The sequence below is a fragment of the Callorhinchus milii genome, unplaced genomic scaffold (assembly GCF_018977255.1).
Source record: "Callorhinchus milii isolate IMCB2004 unplaced genomic scaffold, IMCB_Cmil_1.0 Scaffold23, whole genome shotgun sequence".
Taxonomy (NCBI): Eukaryota; Metazoa; Chordata; class Chondrichthyes; order Chimaeriformes; family Callorhinchidae; genus Callorhinchus; species Callorhinchus milii.
In genome coordinates, this window is record NW_024704764.1 from 5459518 (window position 1) to 5484404 (window position 24887).

The 24887-nt window shown below is 43.2% G+C and overlaps 1 protein-coding gene across 1 annotated transcript in view; it reads left to right on the plus strand.

Annotated features, from left to right (window-relative positions):
• The window catches only part of fam117aa (family with sequence similarity 117 member Aa), a 33946-nt gene extending 20222 nt beyond the window's left edge, over nucleotides 1-13724 (plus strand). The window contains exons 3-8 of the mRNA XM_007901542.2: nucleotides 3717-3806; nucleotides 5838-5954; nucleotides 6644-6790; nucleotides 8306-8516; nucleotides 9142-9262; nucleotides 12432-13724. Of these exons, the coding sequence (XP_007899733.2) occupies nucleotides 3717-3806; nucleotides 5838-5954; nucleotides 6644-6790; nucleotides 8306-8516; nucleotides 9142-9262; nucleotides 12432-12789 (1044 nt within the window). The 3' untranslated portion in view covers nucleotides 12790-13724. The remainder of the gene's footprint in view (nucleotides 1-3716; nucleotides 3807-5837; nucleotides 5955-6643; nucleotides 6791-8305; nucleotides 8517-9141; nucleotides 9263-12431) is intronic.
• The last annotated feature ends 11163 nt before the right edge of the window (nucleotides 13725-24887 follow it).

The window sequence follows — 24887 nt, forward strand, 5'->3', positions numbered from 1 at the left end:
CAAGATTATATTGGGCAAGTGCTATTGTTCCCCTTTAATACATTCAGTGTCCTGTCTGCGTACATGAAGGAAGAGAAGGCAGTTTCCCCCAGTGTCTTAGGCCCAACAGTTGTTTGAGTGATGCTGCTATGCACAATTTGGCTGCCGCATTCACCTATAAAACACATTCACAATTCTACAGTAAATCCTGTGAAGAACACTTGACATTGCACTGTGATAAGGTGGGTGTTGCATCAAATATAAGGATTTTGTGCAATTAATATTATTCCTCATACAGATAAGAATTATGCTGGTTATTCTCAAAGCTGGATTTCTGAATTTAACCTTGCATCCCCAGCATTGGGTGGTAGGTACATCTTTGCTCTAGGAGATTGGTTGAGAGAGGCAGGAATATTTGGATTAAGAATCTTTTTTTCCTTTTCCACCCCAGCCCCCCTCCTCACCCCAAAACGGAGGGGACATTCTGCAAATTCTACTTACCAAAAACTTAATTTTTCTTCAATTAAACTCCGTGTCAAGAAATTTTAAGTCACTCCACTTTCCACAAGGGACTATTTCAAGTAAAATAGGGGGTGAGTTCAACTATCCCTTTAAGTAATGAGAAACAATTATGCTTGCAAACCAGGCACAGGCAGAATGGGCTGAATGATCACCTTCCACGCTGTAATATTCTATAATTCAGTAATGACTGATTACAGATTAATTTTCAGCATGTGTAAAAGGCCCTACAATCGTGAGTGTAATTGTACCAGGTGGAGTGAGCAGAAGTGAGCTACCGCTTTATGCTGTACAAGAATCATTGTGTTAACTTGCTGAAACACTGTTCCAGTGGCCTACTTAAGCATTTGTTCTACTGTGTGGGCAACCTTGAATTGGGTGATGTGCTTGGTGCCCTTTATCTACTAACCAATTGTCCGTGTCAACTGGTGAATTTTGTGCCGACTATTTCAGAGGTGCCACACAAATTTACATTTATGCATGTTGCGCCTTTCATGTTGGGAGAACAGCCCAAAGCACTCGAATGATTAAATTTCTGAGGCCTGTAGCTCAGTGGTTAGAACATGTTGGCCAAGTTTCCTTACTACACACGCTTCTGTTTACCTAGCAATAAGTAGGAACCCGGTTGTTAGACGATTGGTGGATCGCTTCTCCGGGATAATAATTCCTTAAAAAAAAAATCATAAATTTTGTCACTTCAAACCACGACTGTTTGTGGGAAGCTGCTGTGTGCAAAATATCCAGTCCACATATAGTTATCGGTATGTTGCTGTGTGCAAATCAGCTGCCACTTTCACCTAGAAGATAGTTGCCACTTTACAATATATCTTCAAAGTGCTTTGACACTTCCTCCCGACATGAAAGACGCGATATCGATATCAGCTGCAAGGATTTATTAAGCCGACTGCAGATACCTATAAGTTGATGGGAACAACCAAAGGGACGCAGTCTTTAAAGCGTTCATGGTGGCTGACAATCAGGCAGAATTGAAGGCCGCATTGCGGGGTTAGTCAGTTATCTGACTAACTATGCTAGATTGAACAGTATTATCTGAAATTGCTTATCTTTATGCGACAGCATATTTTTCTACTACAGTTCATAGTGCAGCAAGCTCAATCGACAGTTGCACAACCTTTCAACGCAAGTCGTATCTCTATTTTTTTTGTAGCGATGCTCGGCAATTCGTCTCGTCACTATTCCTTTCCAGGAATGGACAGATCATCTTATTTTCGGCTTAACCTAGACTATTAAAGGGAATGCTCGGTGTCGGGTGAGGGATTAAGATGCAGGGTGACCGTAACTGAACCTTAATGTAAAGGCTAGCAACTCTTTATATTCTCGGGCATCTAAAGCAAGTTGTCAATCCCAGTCTGACTTTTAAAATCCCCGGTTACTTCCATTCATGAGGGAGAAGGGAATCAAGGGGTATGGTGGAGGGGTGAAACTTTGGGCAAGTTTGCTTACTCCACACGCCTCTGCTTACCTAGCAGTGAGTAGAAACCTGGTTGTTAGTCGATTGGCGGATCGCTTTTCCGGGGATAATAAACCGTCCAAAATACAATAATAATTAGGTCGTTCAATCAACGACTGTTTGTAGAACACTGTTGGTTGCAATTGGCTGCCGAGTTTCGCCCACAGGTACACAGTCAATGCGCTTCACAGAATATTCTGTGAAGCGCTTTGAGACGTCTCGAAGATGTGAAAAGCGCTATATCAAATGCAAGGATTATTATTATTATGGTGGGGAGGGCAGAGTGAGGAAGATTAGGATGGGCGGAAGATTGTGTGGCATATAAATACCACCACAAATTAATTTGGCTTGTCTTGTTGCAAATTCCATGTTATGCGATGACTACACTCCTCTCACCCACCTAGTTTTATCAAAGTCCAATATTCTTTGATTAGCTGGTGGCATATTGCCAACATTTTGTATAACTATATGGAAGTGTTAGACTTGCAGGGTAACCTTAAACTCACTGTATAAAAAAAGAATTAAGCAGCTGGCTTCCAAAGCACGAGACAGAATTCTTTGTCGGACAGCGTGTGAAACTGTTGCGCATTCGTCCTCTTATTGAAGTTGAGAAACTCCGCAGCAGCCTCATAAAGCTAGCAATGAATGATGCACCAATTGGTTTCGAAGCCACCTGCTTTGAATCACTCCTCTGCAGGTGGTTAGGTTAGCTAAGGCATCCTGTATTTGCTGAATGAAATGCTTCCCTGATTATTTCAGCATGTACTGTACTGTGATGCTAGCATTGTATCTTGGATTTGAGTTAACCTCACAGTTATGGTTCAGTTGAATTGTTATCCGCTTAGAAATTGTATCAAAACGGAAACCTGATGTCTTTAGCTCCAGCTCAAACTCTTGAACTCACACCCTCCCCTCCACCATCGGAGGTCGTGCTTTCAGCCACTATGCCCCAAAACTGTCGGACACTCTCCCTCAGTGCCTCCACCTTGCCGCCTCCCCTTTTTCGAGTCCCACCTGAAAACCTTCCTTTTCGACCGTGCTTTCGGTCACCTCCCCCCAAGCCCACCACCAGCTCAGCGTCAGGCTCCGCCACTGTGAAGCGCTCTGAGACGCTGCCCTGCATGGGTGGTGCTGTATAAGTCCAAGTTGTTGCTGCTGTTGTTGCTGAAGACTAATTCTGTATGTATGTGTGTGTATACACACAACCAAATCTTATTATCAGGTGCTAATTGGAGTATCCATTAAATGCCACTCAGCCTTGTAACTGGTCGCAGTTGTCAGTAAGCACTTCCACAACGTGAGGTCACCGAGCGCGAGACTGACCTCACTGCAGATTGTATGGATTTCCTGGTCACGAAAATGGCCTACTTCCTGGTCACTGGGTCACCAGCATCGTCACTTCCTGCATATCGCATGCACAACGCTCAGTGATCTCAGCTATGGCCTGGTGAACTACTGTCAGCCATTATTTTTTTTAGCGCTTGGGAAACTGACTTATCTACAATGCTCCTGCCTTATATAGCACTTTAGGACGTCCTGAAGTAAAAGGCACGATATCAATGTAAATTTGTATTGTAGGAGACAACCATTCCCTTGGTAAGATTTAGTTTCTGATCTGTGTGCTACATACCTTTTTTTTCCCCAATGGGGTAGTTTGTCTTGTGTGCTCAAGCAGTTAAGTTCATTTCCTTAAAGCAAGTTAACACAGCTTGGAACTATAAATTAGAGGGTTCCTTTGTGCTTTCAGACTCCGAGTATTTGGCATGAAGTCAGAACAGAACGGAAAAACTCTCACAAGCGCTCAGCATCTTGGGGCAGTGCAGACCAGCTAAAAGAGGTAAGGAATCCAGCAGAAGTGATGCTGAAAGGCAATCAGGAACAAGTAACCCTGTGACACCCATCTGTCTGCATGTCTGCCCGTGTTTTGAAGATGAGAAAGAAGTGCCATCTTAATGGGAGGCGATGGAAAAACCACGACTGTTTGTGGGACGCTGCTGTGCGCAATTGGCTGCCACGTTTCGCCCACACAATATACAGTCAATTCAATTTACAGTATATTCTGCAAAGCGTTTTGAGACGTCTCGAAGACGCGATGAGGCGCCATATCAAATGCAAGGTTTATTATTGTTATTACCTGGGACTACAATCTGATACACATCAGTTGCAATGAATTTTGTCCACTGGTGGGCTTTTCACTAGCCAGAGGTTTTCCCCTCATGCGTGTGCAACACAATTAAGCCCTATCCATTTGCCATTGGGAAACCTCGCTTGTATACTGTGCAATCCCGCGAAGTGGTTTAGATCAGAGGCTTTAGCATCCATGTTGTGCATTATCCCCTCGTTCCAATAGTTAAATGGAAAGCTGTAGATTGATGGGCTCCCATGTTAAACCTAAACTGATGCAAACCAGTGTTAGATATCAAGAAAGGTCACCCAGCATTCCGTTTAGGCAAAATCTGTTAAGTCAAACTTTATTAGTTCTATAAAGTTACACCATGGAGGGATTATAACAAAGCAATGCTACTGCGGGACGAGACGTTCAGCAGCTGAAGTTCAAATCTGTCTTGTCTGCTTATTCAAGCTTTTGATCTTCCATCAAATTTTCACTCTTGCTGCTCCGATCTTTTTCTTGCCCCTCATTCTTTGTTCTCCCTGTCTTTATACCCTCATTCCACTCCCTCAATACGTTCCACCAATCTCTTGTCAGTCATTTACAATCCGATATTTTACATACCGTATCTACAAGGCCATTCACGGCCTTTGCACGGCCATCCTCACTGACAAAGCCATTCACGGCCTTGCTCCCTCCTACCTCTCTGACCTACTATCCCCCTACTTACCTGCCCATACCCTCATTCCTCTGGCTCCGGTCTGCTCCACGTCCCCCGCCCCAACCGCCCTACCATCGGTGGCCGGGCCTTCAGCCTCTCAGCCCCGAGGCTCTGGAACTCTATCCCCCAGTGCCTTCGCCGCCTCCTCCCTTTCCTCCTTCAAGGCCGGTCTCAAGACCTGTCTCTTCAACCGTGCCTTCAGCTCCCCTCTCGACTCTCTACCCCCTCCTCGCTCCCTCCCTTCCCTCCCCTCACCCTGACCATTTCCCCCCTGCTCGGGTCCTGACCCAACTGTCCAGCGCCTTGGGACATCCTCCCGACGTGAAAGGCGCTCTATAAATGAATTATTGTTGTTGTTGTTACACCATTCAATGGTTGGTGAATAGTTTACAATCCCTCATCAACATATCCAATCATACATTTCCTTCATCCCCTTTTTCTTCGTACTGATTCCATAGTTACCTGACCACATGTTACCGTGACCTCTCACCCATTTTAACCCCTTGTTAGTATGCTAATTTTGCACACCTTATGCTAACAATACTCAATGCTCTTATGTATAACCCAACACCAGGACGGGAGTGGGAATTTTCCTTTGGATCCTAGGGAGTGAGGAACTTGGTAATGGTTTCCGACAAATCTGCGTGTGTCTTCTTAAGGGACCTCCCTGCACCACAATCATTACAAGCTGATGGCTTCACCCAACAGTGCCTTGGAACGTCCTCCTGACGTGAAAGGCGCTATACAAACGTCATTTTGTATTGTTAGGTTGTTGCAAATAGTTGACCTCTTAATTTTACATTGAACTTCTAAATTTGTTAGCATTTTAACAAAACCTTTTCTCAATGTAACCGAATGGTCTCAGTGTTATTGCTCCAGCACGTTACGGTGATTTGTGAAAAGTGTGTGACTTGAGATTGTGCTTTACGCTGTTGTTGCTGTGATGGATGAAGACAGTGTGTTGACACTGCAGCATGTGAAGGGCCCAATATAAAAGTTAATCTGGTGGCACTCATTCTCTTTTGCAATTTGCCTAGATTGCAAAGCTCAGGCATCAACTCCAACGCACTAAACTAAGCAAGAGGTACGGCAAGGACAAGGGACGTCAGTCCCCTCTACACGGAGATTATACAGCGATGGGCACAATCCAGCAGGTGAGGTTGGAGTCTTGGGTCTAATTCAGAAGTCCTGATGAAGGCCCATAGTGCGGGAAGTCAGCACTGCTTGCTGACGGTCGAAAAGGCGGCGCTGCTTTTGCGGAAGAGAAAATGGTCTGCATTCCCGATATGTATTAACTCAAAAAAAAAAACAATTTGGTCACTCAATCCAGGACTGTTTGTGGGACACTGCTGTGCGCAATTGGCTGCCATGTTTTGCCTGCAAAATATGCAGTCGATTCACTTTACAGTGTATTCTGTGAAGTGCTTTGAGATGTCTCGAAGACGTGTTAAGCCGCTATATCGAATGCATGGATTATTATTAATACTGTCTAATTAGAATACTCTATTCCTGTGTGGTAACTAGTGTAGTTAATAACAGCTGATAAGTGGAAGGATTAATACTGCCTGCCTTTAGCAGATGAGTTTGTTTTACATAGTGCATTGTTCAGTATTTATTTAAAACTTGATGCCCCCCTTTTCACACTTTTTAGTTCAATTGAATTCATAACAGGAGAGGAATCTGATTATAATTTCCATACTTTAGTGCACAAGTCCCAGCAAGGGAATGTGAGATGTCTAAATCCTCCATTCCCATGTGTTCAAGGAAATCTTGGGAGACAGTCGGTTGCTTTATTTGCATTGCGTTTGCATAATTGTGACATTCTGCCCGATCTCATTCAAAGGGACACCCTTCAAAATTCATACCGATCCTATCAGCGAACCTTGGCATCACAAAATTAATCCCTCGACTCCGAAACAGCTTGGAGGCAATCAATCAAGAAATCGAAGGAATGTTCATTAAAGAACACGGGGATAAAGAGGTGCTGAGGGTAGGTAACCCTGCAGAATTCACTTCTTTATTATTACTGCGTTCGTATTGTATGGCTGCAGAATGCGTTGGATTCTCAAGGAATGTAGAGTTGAAGTTGGTTCAGTGTATTGTACTCGGGTATTGTACTCTCCCTCAATCCCTCCACCTTGCCCCCTTCTCCCCTTTTTCAAGTCCCGTCTGCAAACCTTCCTCTTCAACACCGTACTTACCCCCACCCCTCCCCTGGGCCAGAGCAGGCTCCGCCTCTGTTGAACGCTCTGAGACGCTGTGTGAAGGGAGCTATATAAGTGCAAGTTGTTGTTGTTATTGTGGTTAAGTTAGATCACGGTATCTGTTGCTGAGTTGTACAGAATGAACACTTTTCACATTTTTATCCCTGGGCTATGCTGAGTAGAGTATTTTTTTTTGCAAGCAATGACCTGTTCACCCTTCAACTGAATGTTTCAGCCTGGTTCAGTTTGTAGCACTCTTGCCTCTGGGTCAAAAGGCTGTGGGTTCAAATCCATCCCTCCTCACCTCCACGTCACGACTTTGAGCTCACAGTCCAGGCTGGCACCTCCAGTGCAGTGTTGGGTGAAGAGCTGCATTTCTTGGAGGTGATGTTGTATCCGAAGACATAGGTCACTATAATATTATTATATTATAACCAAGATATCAGACAGCATTTCTGACCCTGATCCTTATCAAAAAAAAATTCCCTCCCCAACTCTTGCTGGAAATTGATGTGGGGAAATTTGTGATGATTGATTTTATTTTGGGTGATACAGACAGACTGTGACCTCATCCCGCTCCTTTATTCAGCAAGTTATTTATAATAAAAATAAAAATAATAACTTGCATTTGATCTAGGGCCTTATCGTGTCTTCGAGACATCTCAAGTACTTTGAGGCATCTATTTAAGGCTGACTAACAACCTCAGCACTTATTCTTGCCCTCTGGGTAGAAAGGGGTGGGAAAAACCTGAACCACTTCACTTTTTGCATATTATACATTCTTTTTAGATAAGACACTGATGCTCTGTGAGCAAAAAAGCCAGGATATATTTGATTTAGCATCACTGCTCAGGACAAAGTGATTTAATAAAGGCTAGGACCCTCTCTCTTGTCAAGTAGTGCTGTAGGATCTTTCAACCACCTGAAAAAGCAGACTAGTCATTGGTTCAACATCTCGTCCAAAGGATAGCATCTCAGACATTGCTGCTCACCCCCAGTTCAGACCAGAACTCATTCATAGACGAGTGCACCTGCTGACTTGCGTGCAGCAATGTCAGAACAAACAGCCATATAGATGCCTTTGATTATATTTTATTATATTCTATTGTGGTAAATATACAGTCAATTAATTCATTTTACAGTGTATTCTGTGAAGCGCTTTGAGACGTCTTGAAGATATGATAAGGCGCTGTATCAAATGTGAGGATTATTATTGTTATTATTTGTTACTATAAAATGTTGCCTATCAATTGGGGATATGACGACTTTGATGTCTCTTGGCGCTTTGTGTGTCTCGGCAGATCATGGACACCCCAGATGGTCACAGGGCACCTTTTCCTTCCCAGCGATACAGCAGCAGCTCCCAGAGCGACCCCTCACCTGTGCTCCTCGGACAGACCAATGGCTACAGTAGCCCTTCTCCTTATCCATCCCCATCCCCTTCACCTTCCTTCCCCAATGGAGCTCAGGAAGAAGAAGGCCCTTGCTTAATTGAAGATGCATTGTTCAAAGGTGAGACGATGTGAATGTTTGTGAACCCGAATTAATTAACTTGGCGTTGCTTGCTGATGTGATGTGTTGTAATGTAATGGTCAATAAATTTTATTTAATGAGAAATTCTCTCAAGCGCTGGCCAGAGTTTCATGGGGACATAATTATTACCTGGTATTCAAATAATTCTGGTTCTGAGCTTGTGTGTGTGTGTGTGTGTGGGAGTGTATGGGTGGGTGGGTGGGGTGGGTTGAAGTAATCATCTTTTCAAAGCCCGGGCTAGTGAACTGCATTTTAAGTGAATCATTTAATAAAACAAGACTTTGTTTTAAGTCAACACTACAGTAAGAAAATAATCTGCAGCTAAGCTCTATTCATGCCTGTGTGCGGACGGGCATACTGTGTTTTTGTTTTTGAATATAGTCAGAACATAACCTTTTTTTAAACACTGTTGAGTTTCATTTGTATTTTTTTCATTTGAGATCTTGGTTGATTTAAGCTTAAACCCTCATTGTTTGGCTGGCAGTGACGTGCGCACTGAGGTTTCAAAATGAGGGGTTTGGTAATTGGAAGGTAGTGCTAGTGTTTTTTCCACCACCCCTCCAACCAACCAAATGTGGTGTTTTTTTCTCTTGTTTTAAAGCAGATGGCGGCAACATTTCACCCCCACCGAAGTACGCTTCCTCTCCCAAACCCAACCATAGCTACGTGTTCAAGCGGGAGCCTCCAGAGGGTTGTGAACGGGTCACGGCATTTGAAGAAACTCCGTGAGTTAAAAATTCTATTGTACCCGTAGGAAAAGGATTCATGTCTAACTTGTGTATTCTGATCCTCATTTCAGTTGCATTTGCAAGGATTATTATTGCGAGGATTATTGCAAGGCAATAATGTCTCAAAGCACTTCACAGGATCTACTATAAAGTGTAGTGACTTGAACCAAACTGTGCTGAATCGATAACTTATTCAAATTATTGCAAGGATTCTCAAATGCAAGGATTATTATTATTTGATCTTGTGGCTTACCACATTGTCTGAAGCCTCGGTGCTACGCAGGATTCCACTGTAAAGTGTCTTGAACTTCTGTGTCCAAATTGGCTATTGACCTTCAAATACGATGCCCCACAAACTGCCGTCTGAACCAAGCCACAATTTTTTTTATTTTGGTGGGATTGTTGGCCATGAAACCGAGAGAACCCCCTTTTCGAAGAGTAGTACAGGATCTTTGCAGGCCACCGAAACAGGCAGCCGGTACCCAGTTTAACGTCTCATCCAAAGGACTGAACCTCTTAACAGTGAGGTGTTCCTCATGGCTGAACTGGAATGTCAGTGTGGATTCTGAGATTGAGCTTCTTCAGCAATCTACTTTGTGTGCCCCATAATTCAGCAAGTGTGCTACAGGATGGCTTCTTGACAAACTCAGCTGTTGAGCAGCTATCCTTCAGCACACCTTGGCACTATTAGAACCAAGGTTCAAATGGTGCATCTTTGAGCTGAGGTTTACCCACCTTGGAGATAATGAGGTTTAAACATTTTCCTGGTTATTTTGCTCATTTTAGCTTAGTTCCAGCCTTTTTTGTGGTGTTCTCTCGCTTCCTGCCTTCCACCTGATCTGAAATCAGTCTGCCATTTTATAGCTGATAACTTGGGGTTCACAGTGTGAGGGAGCAGCTGGTACAGCCTATAAAATAAGAGCATTATAGGGGAAAGTTTATTTTTATCAAGTACTTGCATTCTTGAAATTCTATTAAGAATGTCCAGGTGCCAGTTTCTGCCTGCCTACTGCTTAACAGTGTCTATTTATTTAATAATAATAGTTACATTTGGAATAGCACCTGTCATGTCAGGGGGATGTCTATAAAAAAAAAGCGCTTCACGGGATCTACTATAAGGTGTAGTGACTGTGGAACCAAACTATGCTGAATCGATAAATTATTCAACTATGGTAGAATCCTACCATAACACAAGTTCACTTATAGTGTAGTCAGGGTGTGCACCTTAACATTTACCTGCCCCCAAAAATCCCAAAACAATTGGCAATTCAAAAGCACAGGTTGACCTAGGAAGCTAAATAAATGACTAACTTCCAGGCCATCCAATTGCTGTTGAGTTCGTGAGCAGGGTGCAGGATGTTGGTGGTGTTGGTGACCTATTGCCCTGGCTATTTGTTGAGTTCTGTAGTGTAATGGTTAAAGCACTTGCCTCGCAAAGCCAGAGGAGCTGGGGTTGACTTCCGGGCTTGTATACGTGTTGGACCATTTTATTTTTAACACTGTTAGGAAATAATACTGTGATGTGAAATGTGTATGAATGCTGGTCGGGCTGGATTCCAACTAGATTTACGTTTAATGCAGTGAGGTATATCTTAGAGCAGTACGGTCACTCTGACCATTGGAAACTTGTCAAGGTTAATAATGGGAAACTGGAAGGTGGGTGGATTCGCAGCTATTTTTTTAAGCTCTGCAAGTCCCACGTAAACTATTCAATCTCGTCCTTTGCACGCACGTAAAGTGCAATTTCAAGTTCAGTTTCAAGTCGTGGAGTCCTGTAGCTCAGTGGTTAGAGCACTCGCTTTGCAAGTGAGAGACCTGAGTTCAATTCCAGGCAGAGGGCGAAACCTTGGGCAAGTTTCCTTACTCCACACGCCTAATAATAATCCCTCCAAAAAAAAAACAAAACAATAATAAATTGGTCATTTTCAATCTACGACTGTTTGTGGGACATTGCTGTGCGCAATTGGCTGCCGCGTTCGCCCACAAATATACAGTCAATTCACTTTACAGTATATTCTGTGAAGCGCTTTGGGACGTCCTCCCGACGTGAAAAGCGCTATATCAAATGCAAGGATTATTATTATTTATTATTGAGCGTCTACAACACAAAATTACATTTGAATACCACCTTTCACAACGTGAGGACATCCCAAGGGGCTGGACAGTAAGGGGTTTGGACCCGAGCTGGGGGTTGGGATCAAGCGAGGGGTAGGAGTAGGAGGGTGTGGCTGAAGTCGCGGGCGAAGAGGAGGGTCTTGAGACTCGCCCTGAAGGAGGCAAGGGAGCAAGGCGAAGGGGTTGTGGGTAGGAGTTAATCCCCTGCACAAAGGTCTGAAATCATTAAAACTCAAACCCGTAAGATTCTCTCAGTTTTAAGCTTCAAATGGTGCTTCGTGAAAATTAATACTGAAAAACACAGAGTTGATTAAGAGGCTGTCACGCCTCCTCCTCAACTTTCCTACGCTGCAGTTTTAGGGAAGATTTTAGAACATCTGTCCAAGAGTCTGTAATTGACAGCACTAAGAGTTTCTAAGCAGGAATAAAATCTAGAGGGAGTTTATTTATTGACCCCCCCCCCCTTTTCTTGGGGGGGGTGGTCAATAAATAAAGTAGTGCCTCCAGAAAAGGAAGAAAAATAACCCTTTAGAAAATATACCAAACTATTCTCTTCCTTTTCTAAAGGGAATCATTTAAGCAAAGTACTCCCGGCATTATTGTTCGCTTGTAGGAATGCTGCAAAAATAGTGTTGGCGCTCTCTAAAGTCTAATTCTGACTTTGCATTTCATTACCATGAAATATATCCCCGGGCAGTGCGAAACGTTGGTCAAGTTTTCTTACTCCACGTGCCTCTGTTTACCTAGCAGTAAGTAAGAAGACGGTTGGTGGATCGCATTTCCAGGGTTAATAATCCCTCCGAAAAAATACAAAAAAATAACAGTTTGGTCACTCAATCCACAACTGTTTGTGGGACACTGCTGTGCACAATTGGCTGCCGCGTTTCGCCTATAAATACACAGACAATTCACTTCACAGGATATTCCGCGAAGCGCTTTGAGTCTCGAAAATGTGATGAGGCACTATATCAAATGCATCAATTATTATTATAATATTCTCCATTCTGCTCGTCAACTTGAATGTTACTTTACTCTCGTTTCTCCCTCTTAGGCTCATTTCATTCGGACAGGCTCTGCCGCACTCGTGCCCGGATAAAAACAAGGTTAACTTCAATCCCACTGGCTCTGCCTTCTGCCCCGTCCACATCCTGAAGCCCCTCTTCCCAACTGTTGACTTGATACTGAGGCACTTGCCAGCTTCTGGGTCTTCGGCCACTCCGATCGGATCGCCAGCCAGCACTTTGACCTCTTGCCAGTCCACCACTCAGATCTCATTCCAGCAACCGTTGGAGGACTCAGGCAGCACAACCTTTCTTGACCTTTCCAAGGAGCAACCACTTCAGTTTGATCATTGGAAACGCCCGCCGTCCGAAGAAAGTGCCTTTTTCCAGAGTTCATTAGTAATTTAATTGCTGGCAAAGCATCGACTGGAACTCTATCTACCCTCTACGAGTGTTGAATGCTACCTAGCCACTTGTCTTACCTGAAGGTTTTGTGTCCATGTATGTTAGTGCTGTGATAAACCAAGAACAGATCAAGCATCTGTCATTGGGAGGCAGGCCAGTCAGCATTGGGGTCTTTTTACAGTTAAAGGTTCAGTGTTCCATGCAGTTGCTCTAGTACCAATCATTACCTGATATTCTTTGGGACCGTGTACATTTGGCTTTGTAGGAAAGCGATGCAGCTATTGTGAACTCCTGTTCAAACTCTCTGGCAGCCTTTCATTTACTTACTTGTTAATACATTTTCTTGCTTGAATTACAAATCTATTTAAGAAAGATCTGCGATGTACACGAGCTTGGGTTTTGTTGAGAAATGGCAATGGGGGGGAAAGCATGGGAAAAGCACAGGACCATTTTAAAAATTGGCCACTGTCTCTTTACCTGGGACGATGCTTTTTTTTCTTCCAAAATAGCATCTTGTGTGACAGATGCTACAGTATTGAAAACAATTGTTTATATATTTAAAGCCTATTGGAAGCTTTTTTTTTCTTCCTTTAAACCATACTTTTTTTTCTTGCTCTTTACTTTATGAAAAGCGTTTTATTAGGTTTAGCCTTTTAAAAAGCTGCTTACTGAACTGAAAAGCAAGTTGTGCAAATACTGTTGATTTAAGGTTTCTGGGATATTAAGACTATGAAATTCGAGATTGGCGTTGTCGGATCCAATGGATTGTTCAGTGTTGTTTTGTAGTTGAGGTTGATGCGTCAAGTTGTGTAGAGACTAAGGAGGTTCCCATAGCAATATGGCCATGAAAGATGTACCTGTTTTAAGTTGACGCTATTAACTTTGTTAAGGGGTAATAATCCCTTCCTTTTTTTTATACTACAGTAATAATTTGGTCACTCAATCCATGACTGTTTGTTGGACATTGCTGTGTGCAATTGGCTGCCCCGTTTCACCCACAAAATGCAATCAATTCGCTTTACAGTATATCCTGTGAAGTGCTTTGAGATGTCTCAACGATGTGATGAAATGCTATATCAAATGCAAATATTATTTTTAGAGGAATAATTGACATTGCAACAAGGAAATTCAGTTCCCTTATCTAAGCAAATTAATTCTGTAAAGTTTTTTTTAAACACAATAATTGGGAGCACTGGTTCTTTCCCTGACTCCACCCAATAAAAAGCCAAGGAGCGATGGGGCTATAGTTTTAGAAAAGATTTAATGAAACCTAATTGACAAAAGTTAAAAAGTATTTGAAATCTAGTCTTGTTTGTTTAATTTATTTTGCCTGTTAATTGTGCGAGATTTCTGTGCAGAGTGGCTTTAAACGTTGAAATCCTAGTATGAGTACACTCGAGAATTGGCGTCTTCAAAGTGTTAACTTGGTGCTTCTCTTTGGTGCTATCTGTTGGAAACCCCCCCCGCCCCCCACCCCTCAATAAAATAAATCCCAGATTAGCTGTTTCAGTGACTAGGCTAAGCTTAGTAACGCAGCTGTGAACTTTGCCAACATATTGGGACAGAAATATTATTGTGGTTGCATTAAAGAACCTGCTTTTCAATCAGCTGTGGTATTGTTTAAATGTGCTGTATTCAGTTGGCATTCGCAGAGATGAGAGTAACATTGAGCAAAACGTCTGGACAAGCTGAATCATTCAATCTTCATTGGTTTCAGAATGATTCAGCCCGGTTGTTAGTCGATGGGCGGATCGCTTATCCGGGGATAATAATTACTTTTTTTAAAAAAAATTGGTCATTTCAACCCACGACTGTTTGTGGGACGCTGCTGTGTGCAATTGGCTGCCACGTTTCGCCCACAAATATACAGTCAATTCATTTTACAGTATATTCTGTGAATTGTTTTGAGACGTCTCGGAGATGTGATAAGGCGCTAAGTCAAATACAAGGATTATTGTTATTATTCAGTGCCAATGGCTAGACGTAACTGCTTATTTCAAGAGTATTTAGTTGCACTACAAAATTGTATTTTGTTAGGGGAGGAGAGGAAAAGGTACAAGACTTATTTGCACCATTGTTTTGCATAACATCTGTATGTATGATGTCCCTTGACTGGTACTACTTTTGTACTTTTGTAACATAGAATTTTTAAAAAAGTAGGCTTTTGTTAAAAAAATTGCAGGCTACATTTATGGTCTTTATTTAAATAATTGACCTACCCACTTAAAGGGTTCATTTAAAAGACTTAACGTGGCAATGAAAGGCGGAAATATAGTTGAAGTCCCTCTAGCTTAAAAGCAGTGGACAGGTTAAAACTTTGTTCCTCTGAATTCCAGTTTTATTTATAGGTATATTCTGATATACAGAGCTTGTCAGTAACGGTAACAGCCATTTAGGCTTTTGTCTCAACCTGAACTGTATAGTTTAATGCAGTAGTAACCAACCTGTGGCCCATGGGCCGAAAATGGCCCTCTGGATTGACAAGATCGCCCCCCCCAAAAAAAAAAAAACATTTACATGAGTCTAGGTAAGTCCCTCTTCGATTGGTAGTGTTTCAGCTTATTCTTGATTGATTTCTGCCATAGATCAAGAAATATTTGATTGAGAATTGTTTTGTGGATGTGTGATTTGTACCGTTCCGTTTTTCAGTGCAACTGATTGTCTATTTGGTCCCGCAAACCTTAGGACTTGCGTTATGGTCTTGCACATGGCATTGTTTCTCAATGTGTTGGTCTGTCTGTTCAGGTGCCAGCCACAGGGATCACTTGTGTGTATTGCTTTCAAAGCTACGCTTAGATTGTTCACACAAATACATTTGCCTCAAACAGCAATCTTGTGGTTCAGCAAGCTTCAATATCTGCACGCGTGGAATGGCACACAAATGTACTTTTTTAAAAAAAAAACTTGTCTTTGTCAAAAAAATCCCATTCCCTGTAGCTTTTTTAACAAGTTTTTTTTTAAAAAAAGTTCTTCATTCCTTTCCCATTCCTTTCACTCTATTCCCCCTCCCCGCTGACACTGCAGAATAAATATTTATTCATATTTAATGACTTGTAATATGCAATATTAACTAGAACTGCACAAACATCAGTTTGTAAATAGGATGACTGTACAGCACTAAGTGGATCCTTTCTACAAACTGCTTTCTTAGCTGAATACCAGTTTAGGCTTTACTTGGGGGTTAGGGTGACCTGATTCCTCATTTCAACCATCGTCTAAACTCCTTGTACTCTTGAGATGACCAGTCTCTTTGCAGTTGCACATGCCCTAATGCACTTAATTTCTACACCTTTGTTATGTATTTGAAATTGTTGTGAATAAAGTTCCACAAGCCTTTTTTGTGTATGTGGGTGGGGGAAGAGAGAAAAAACGATGGGGGGTGGTGGGGGTATGTACTTGCCATTAAAGCTATAGACATTGTGGACATTGCGGAAAAGTAGACTTGAATCGTGTTATTGTAACTGTTGGCTCTGCAGCCCTTAGAAAGCAATTGAGCAGCTATTCGGGAAAAAACAAATTACAGTACTGCAGAGGTTTAAAAATTTTAAGACGGAACAATTACTGCCAAGATATCATGACCAGTGCATTTAATAGCTTTGTTTGAGAATAATCACCTTGTTCTGAAGGGAGTTAATTCTTATTTTTAAACATGTTTATGGATTTTTGTTCCACTCAGTTAAGCCAGGTCCTTTTCAAACCCACCGTCTGGTCCTTAAATAGCAATCAGGATAGTAATGATATCCCAACCTTTTGTGCTCTCTGTCTCTCTCTCTTAACGCTCTGTGTGAGAGCAATAGCCACTCTTAAAATACAGGCTTCACATCAAAACATTAACACAATACACCAAGCTTGAATGGTGCATTTTGAATTTTTGGCACTTATACTCGATATTGATCAGTCTTTAAAAAGATTCCGGGGGAATGGGCTAGTAATTCAAAGGGTGGGGGTGGGGGAGGGGTGGTCGGTTAGCAGACATTTTGCATATAATAGGTGGAAAACATCAATGATTGATTTCTTTCTGACTGGACAAAAGCACAGCATTTTTCTCCACGTCTCTAAAAAAAATTAACCTTTCATTACTTGTGTTTTTGTAAAACTTGAACTTGTGTTTTTGTAAAACTTGAATTCAGTGTGAACTATGTATCCACATTGAAAAATAAAATGAACTTTTCCTGATTTGTTGGGCTCCATTGCAGTATAAATAATTTGATCGATCCATATGGGCTTTGTTTGTTTGTTATGTGACTGCAGGTAACTGCTACCACATGAATGTGTTCTGAGTGAAGTAAATTGTTGACCAAATTGGTTAATGTAACATCAGATTTGTATCAGCCAGGAAAGTGGATATCTTTTATTGTAGTTTTTTTTGGTCTTCTAGACACTATTTTTGGAGGAATCTGTTCAACTTACTGTACATATGTTTCGGAAAAGATGTATTGACCACATGAGCATTTGTTCAGCCGTGTGGATTTTGTTTAAAGTAGGTTCAGTTGTTTCAGAAATCTACAAAAAAAATAAAGTGCCAATTTCTACAGCAGATTGCTTTCCAATGTAGTGGCGTCTTCATTTCTTACTTTAAATTGCAGCAAATCACAAGAGAGGAGACAGAGCAAGAGAGGTTGAAAAGGCCTTTTTCAAATCCGTTCACTCCCTGGCACCTTCCTACCTCTCCAACTTCCTCACTCCCCACACCAACACCAGGCGCCTCCTGCTTGTCCCTTGCACCCTCCGCCCCACCATCGAAGATCACGCTTTCAGCCATTATGCCTCAAAATTCTGGAACTCTCCCTCAATCCCTGCCACTGTTTAGTGCCTGAGACACTGCCCTGCGTGGAGGGCACTATATAAGCGCAAGTTGTTGTTTTTCCATCTTATCAAAATTACCTGTAACAATGCTTGCATTCGATATAGTCTGCCTTGAAGCACTTCATTATCCTTCTGCAAAGACTAATTTTTAGGTGAACGCTGCAGCCAATTTGCACACATCAATGATCAGGAAACCACTATGAAGTCGGGGGTGGTGAGGTTGGGTGGGAGAGAGCTGTCGGCCAGGACAGGACACCAGGAGAAACTCGATTCGCTTTTCAAGCAGCATCTTGATCTTTAATGACTGGCTGAACATGCAGATGAGACCCTGAATTAACGTCTTATCCCAAAGGACGGCACCTCCAGCAATGTGTATAGCACTCACCCCAATACTGCATTGGTTACCCAATTACCTCAGTCCTTGCCAGACTGCACTGGCTGCCTATCCCAGAGAGGATCGATTTCAAGATCCTCACCCTTGTCTTCAAATCCCTCCACTCCTCTGCACCTCCTACCTCTCTGACCTCTCTCCTCAAAACAGTGCCCATTATCTTCGTTCCTCCGGGTCTGGCCTCCTCCTTGTCTCCCGAGTCCACCGCTCCACCCTCGGCGGCCGTGCCTTCAGCCTCTATGCCCCGAGGCTCTGGAATTCCCTTCCTCACTCCCTTCGTCTCGCTCCCTCTCTTACTTTCAAGTCTCTGCTGAAGACCTTTCTTTTCGACCGTGCCTTTGGTCACCTTCCTCCCCCTCCCCCTGGCTCAGCCCTGGGATCTGTTACTGTGAAGCGCTCTGAGACTCCATCCGGCGTGGAGGGCACTATATAAATCCAAGTTGGTGGTGGTGCATTAGCCTAGACTGAGCTCAAAGTCCAGAAGCTGCTTTGTACCATTTCCCTTGAAGGAACGTTGGAACAATTGGGCAAGTGAAAGGGGTCATGTTTATGTGCGTCCTTAAAATGTACCAAGGCAGAATTCTACATTGCCTTGTTTTCCCTCACTGAGCATTAGTTTCTGATGAACTATTCATTGGCTAGGTAGGTAGGGCTGTACCTCATGTACTGAATAATTTATACCTACGGGTAGAGGAAATTATCTTCCTTGTTTCCAACCTAGTACACTTCCATCAATATTTCTATCCATCCCATTCCCAGGTACTATTTGCCTCCTAATGCTGTATATTGTATTTTCTGCTTCCAAATATCAAGCTCACTGCTGAATGTTAAATTCGAATGTTTTGGGGATTTGAAATTGTTTGAACAATTCCAGCCAGAAACTGTGTTGCCCACTGACTGCAACAGAATGTAAATTTTGGATGATGGTTCTCCTAACGTTTTAAACAGCCCCCAAGTCCAAAAAAAGCACTTTTCGCTTGTGTAAAGGATTTATGGTCCCTTGTGTTTGATCTACCATCTTATTAAGTTGAACTTCATTAAGTCCAAAGGTGGTTTTGTATCTTGAGTGATTAGGCGAGGTTTGAATTATTGCCAGCTTCATTGTCCGACCAGGACAAATATAATTCTTCAGGTAGGTTTATTACAATACAAAATTATATTTGTATTGTGCCTTTCATGTCTGGAGGATGTCCCAAGGTACTGGACAATCAGTGATTTGGATCCTAACTGTTATTAAACTGATAACTTTGCTGGCCCATAAGAGACTGGTTCAATAATTGTATGAACCAGTTGAAATCACAGCTCCACCTCCTTGCCCCACTACTCGCCACATCATCAACCTCTCCCTGTCATCTGGGACTGTTCATAACCCCCTCAAAACAACCACTATCATCGCCACCTTGAAGAAACCTTCCCTTGACCCAGCACAGCTATCCAGCTACCGGCCCATCTCCAAACTTCCTTTTCTGTCCAAGGACCTTGAGAGAGCCGTTGCCTCCCAGCTTCACTCTTTCCTCTCCTCCCACTCCCTCCATGAGCACCTCCAATCGGGTTTCTGTCTCTCCTCCCATCTCAACCTCCAAGGTTCTGTCCTTGACAGGTTCAGGTCCTTTCACACTACCTCCACCTTGTCGCAGCTAACGGCTTCTCCTCCAACCCCCGCACCGTCTCGTGCGGTGTTCCTCAGGGCTCTGTCTTCGGTCCCCTCTTCACCCTCTACATGCTCCCCCTTGGTGAATTTCCACATGTATGCGGATGACACCCAAATTCCAGGAGTACTGGTATCGTGTCCGACTGCCTGTCCGACATCAAGTCCTGGACGAAGGACAACTTTCTCCAGCTGAACGTCAGCAAGACTGAGGCCCTCCTGATTGGCTCATGCCAGCGTCTCCGCACCTCGGGCACTGTCAGCATCAGCCTCCATGGCTGCACACTCAACCTCACTAAGCCAGTCAGGAACCTGGGTATCTTGTTTGACCCTGAACTGTCCTTTCTCCCCCACATCCGCGCCGTGACCGGCACTGCCTGCCTCCACCTCCGCAATATTGCCAGACTCTGCCACTGCCTCACCCCTCAGGCTGCCGAAACTCACCCACGCATTCGTCACATCAAGGCTCGATTATGGAAATTCCGTCCTCATCGGCCTTCCCAACTCTTCCCTTCACAAACTGCAGATCATCCCAAACTCTGCAGCTCGTGTACTCTCACGCACCAGGCTCCATGACCCCATCCCCCAAAGAATCAAGTTCAAGATCCTCGTCCTCACCTTTAAGGCCATCCATGGCCTTGCCCCCTCCTGTCTCTCTGACCTGCTGTTTCCCTACCAATCTACTGGCTCCCTCAGTTCAGGGGACTCCAGCCTGCTCCATGTCTCCCGCCCGACCCGCCCTATCATCGGTGGCTGAGATTTTAGCATCTCTGCCCCCACACTCTGGAACTCCATCCCACAGTCCCTTCACCTCGCTTCCTCCCTTGCCTCCTTCAAGGCCAGTCTCAAGACCCTCCTCATCGATCATGCCTTTGGTCGTCCTCCCACCTCTCTGCCTTCCCTCACCCCTACCCCCTCCTTCCCCCATGCTCGGGTCCTGACCCCTGACTGTCCAGCGCCTTGGCACGTTTCCCCGACGTGAAAGGCTCTCTATAAATGTAATTTTGTTGTTCCTGTTGTTGTTGAAATGATCCTTGCATCTGATACAGCACTTTTCACATCAGGAGGACATCTTGAAGCACTTCAAAGGATATATACTGTATAGTGCAGTGACTGTTTTTGTGAATGAACATGGCAGCCAATTTGTGCATAGCAATGGGTCATAACAGCCAAGGTCTGAGTGGCCATTTTTTATTGGGGGCCAGAACACCAGGAGAAACTCTCTTCACTTTTTGAATTGCGCCATAGGATCTTTAACGTACACCCAGAGAGGCAAACGGGACCTCTGTTTAATGTCTCATCCGAAGGGACGACACCTCTGCCAATGTAGTGCACCTCCAGCACTACATTTGGAGCATCAGCAACAAACCATAGCAATAACTTGCATTTAAATAGAGTCTCAGAGTGTTTAACAGTCACAGAGGTTGACACTGAGCCATGGAGAGTGGAGAGGTGACTAGGCATGGTTGAAGAGGAAGGTCTTCAGATGTCATCTGAATATCAGGGAGGAGGAGACAAGGTGGAGGGACTGAGGAAGAGAATTCCATAGTTTTGAGGTGTAGTAGCTAAAGGAATGGCAGATAGTGGAGCGGAGGGAATGAGGGACATGTAGGAGCCTAGACTGAGCTCAAAGTCCTGATGTGGGGCTTTAACCCACATCTTTCTGATCATCAACAACAACTTGCATTTATATAGCACCCCTCACACAAGTAGCGTCCCAGAGCGCTTGACGGTGACAGAGAATGATTCGGGGGGAGGTGACCGTAGGCACTGACAAATAGGAAGGTCTTTAGGCAGGACCTGAAAATGGGGAAGGAAGGGGCAAGGCGGGGGGATAGAGGAAGTGTTCCAGAGTTTCAGGGCGTAGTGGCTGAAAGCGTCGGCCGCCAATGGTGGAACGGAGAGCACAGAGGACATGCAGAAGGCCAGAGCCAGTCAAGCATTGGGTTGTGGGTTTGGGGTTAAGCAGGTCGGAGAGGTAGGAAAGTGCCAGGGCATGAAGGGATTTGAGTGTGAGGATCTTGAAATTGGCCTGTTCGGTGATGGGGAGTCAGTGGAGCTGGGCTAGAGCTGGCCCAATTGAGCCAGCGTAACCCTATCCTCCCCTGTGTAGTTTTGAGCTGACAGATGTTAATAGATGAACTGGTTCACATTAGGCCTGTTACCATTCTCCATAAAGCAAAATTCTTGCACAACATTTGCTGCCATGTAACTAGGTCCAAAGGAACTATTTGGCCCAACTCTTTGCCTTAAACGCCTATGCTGCCCTCGAGTATTAAGTTTGACACCTGATCAAAGTGCAATTGTCTGGTGCCATTGAGGCTCTGGTAATATTGTGACACAACATTGTACTCTCTGACATTCATCTGCTTGGGGGAGGATATCATATTTCTTACCTCTAGGAAACTGCTTGGATCAGCTGTATAATTTATAACCATACCCGTGAAGTACCCATTGAAATGAGATCCTCCAACAGCTTCCAGTGCAGTTGTTGCGCCAGCCTGTTTGATTCCAATGTAAAGTTTTTCCATTCACAACTGATGTAATACAATGCCACCGTATTAAAGAACAAACTCTTTATTGAACTCTGCACTGAGGACTTTGTGGGAATGGAAAAACGTTTTGCAGTTCTTCAAAGTTGTACCCTTCGTCTTCTAGCCAAACCCTTCCGTCCCGCCCCGCACCATCCCTCTCAGTTTTCAAAACTCGGCTGAAAACCTATCTCTTTCCTTATCGGTCACCTCCCTCTGATCCCTTTTGTCTGCCTCCCCAGTTTGGTTCTTGTTCAGTCTTTGAAGTGTCCCATTGCCCTGGCTTCAGCCACCCTTCCTGGCAATCGGTTCCAGTTGTTAATTACCCACTGGGTAAAGAAAAGGTTACTAGAGTCTTGTGAAATTGTCTCTTGCTACTTTAAACCTGTGTTCCCTTGTTGTGTTACCTTGTGCATTTGTATGTAGAAAATATGGCAGCTGATTTGACCAATTAAGATTTATTTTCTCTCTGGGAGAATTAGGATTCAGGAGACTGTTAGAATTTTTTTGCTGGAAGAATGTTGCTCAGGATACTGGGAAAACTCACTATTCTTTTAAATACTGTAAAGTGTCGTGACTGTATATTTTGTGGGCGAATCTTTAAATCATAAAGCGACTCTGCCAGTCCGGCCATACATTTCAAATTAAACACTATCACCATCACATAATGCTCTTGACAATTTACAAAAGTAGTCACTATCCTTGGCAGTAATACTCTGCTGAATAATTCAAAACATTTCAACATTACAAATGCAAGGATTATAGTCATATTATCATATCTTCCTTGCATTTCATATAGAGCGAAAGAGGAATATTTAATGTCCATCAGCCAGGTTAGAATCTTAATATCTTACAGTGCAGGAGGCGGCCATTTGGCCATCATGCCTGTGCCGGCTCATTGAAAGAGCTATCCAATTAGTTCCTTTCCCTTTTCCCCATAGCCTTGCAATTTTTTTCTTTTCAAGAATCTATCCAATTCCTTTTTGAAAGTTATTATATCAGTGGATCGTGTTCAGCAGTAATAATCCTTTCAAAAAAATTAGTAGTAGTATTATTGAATCTGCTTCCACCACACTTTCAGGCAGTGCATTCCACATCGTAACAACTTGCTACACAAAAAAAATCTTCTCTTCCTTTTGGTTCTTGGCCGAATATCTCATTCCAAATATTGGGACCTATAGCATATTGTCTGCACTGGAGCATCAACCTAAATTATAAACAAATGCCCCACAAACTTTCCGACCCTGAGGAGAGAGTGTGATACCAACTAAACCAAACCGATACATTTTCATCTCCTGATGTCCTTACAAACAATCCTCCAGATAAATTGGTCATTCACCACCTGGCTGTTTGTGGGACATTGTTATGAACACATTGGCAGCCAAGCTTTCCTACAAAATACACTGTTGCCTATACTCACAATTCAAGGCAAACACATTCAAGCTCTAACACTTCAACTGTAAAGTTTATTATTTTAAAATGTGAAAACATTGCCACCTACTGTCAAGCCTCTCCAACATGATACCAAAATCTTTTAAAATAAAGACTTCACCCTTGTGTTTGATCTAGCGCCTTATCACTTTCCTTGAAACGTCTCAAAACACTTCATAGGATTTGACAGTAAAGTCCAGTGACTGTGTATTTATGACTGATTTGCACACAGCAATGTCCCACAAACAGCCAAGTAGTAAATAAATAATTTTATCTGGGGGATTGTTGGCCAGGATGCCAGAATCTCTACATCCATGTGAGCAAGCAGACAGGACATTGGTTTAATCTCTCATCCGAAGATGGCACCTACAGTTATACTGTGCTCCTCCCAACACTTTGTTGCACTGTCAGCCTAGATTATGAGCTCAATGTTCTGAGTTGCAGCTTGCAGAACCTTCTGACTGATTGCATTCTGACTTATGCTGCGTTATCTTACAAATACACTGTTACTACACTTCACAGTAAGCATTGATGAGTTGATAAGGCTCTATATGAAATACAAGGAAGATATGATAATATGACTATAATCCTTGCATTTGTAATATTGAAATGTTTTGAATTACTCAGCAGAGTATTACTGCCAAGGATAGTGACTACTTTTGTAAATTGTCAAGAGCATTATGTGATGGTGATAGTGTTTAATTTGAAATGTATGGCCGGACTGGCAGAGTCACTTTATCCTTGCATTTGATATAGCGCTTTTCACGTTGGAAGGACGTCCCAAAGCGCTTCACAGAACACACTGTAAAGTGAATTGACTGTATATTTGTGGACGAACGCGGCAGCCAATTGTACACAGCAATGTCCCACAAACAGTCATAGATTGAAAATGACCAATTTATTATTGTTTTTGTTTTTTTTGGAGGGATTATTATTATTAGTCGTGTGGAGTAAGGAAACTTGCCCAAGGTTTCGCCCTCTGCCTGGAATTGAACTCAGGTCTCTCACTTGCAAAGCGAGTGCTCTAACCACTGAGACAGGACTCCACTTTATGATGTAAAGATTCGCCCACAAAATATACAGTCACCATACTTTACAGTATATTCTGTGAAGCGCTTTGAGATGTCTCGAAGATGTGATAAAGCACTGTATCAAAGGTGAGGATTATGATTATTATTATAAAGTGAGGGGTCAAGCAATGTTTCTTTAAGACGCACGGCGATGGCCGCAGTGGGTAGTGTCGCTTTAAGACGCATGGCGGCGGGGTGGGGGGCAGTGTCGCTTTAAGATGTAC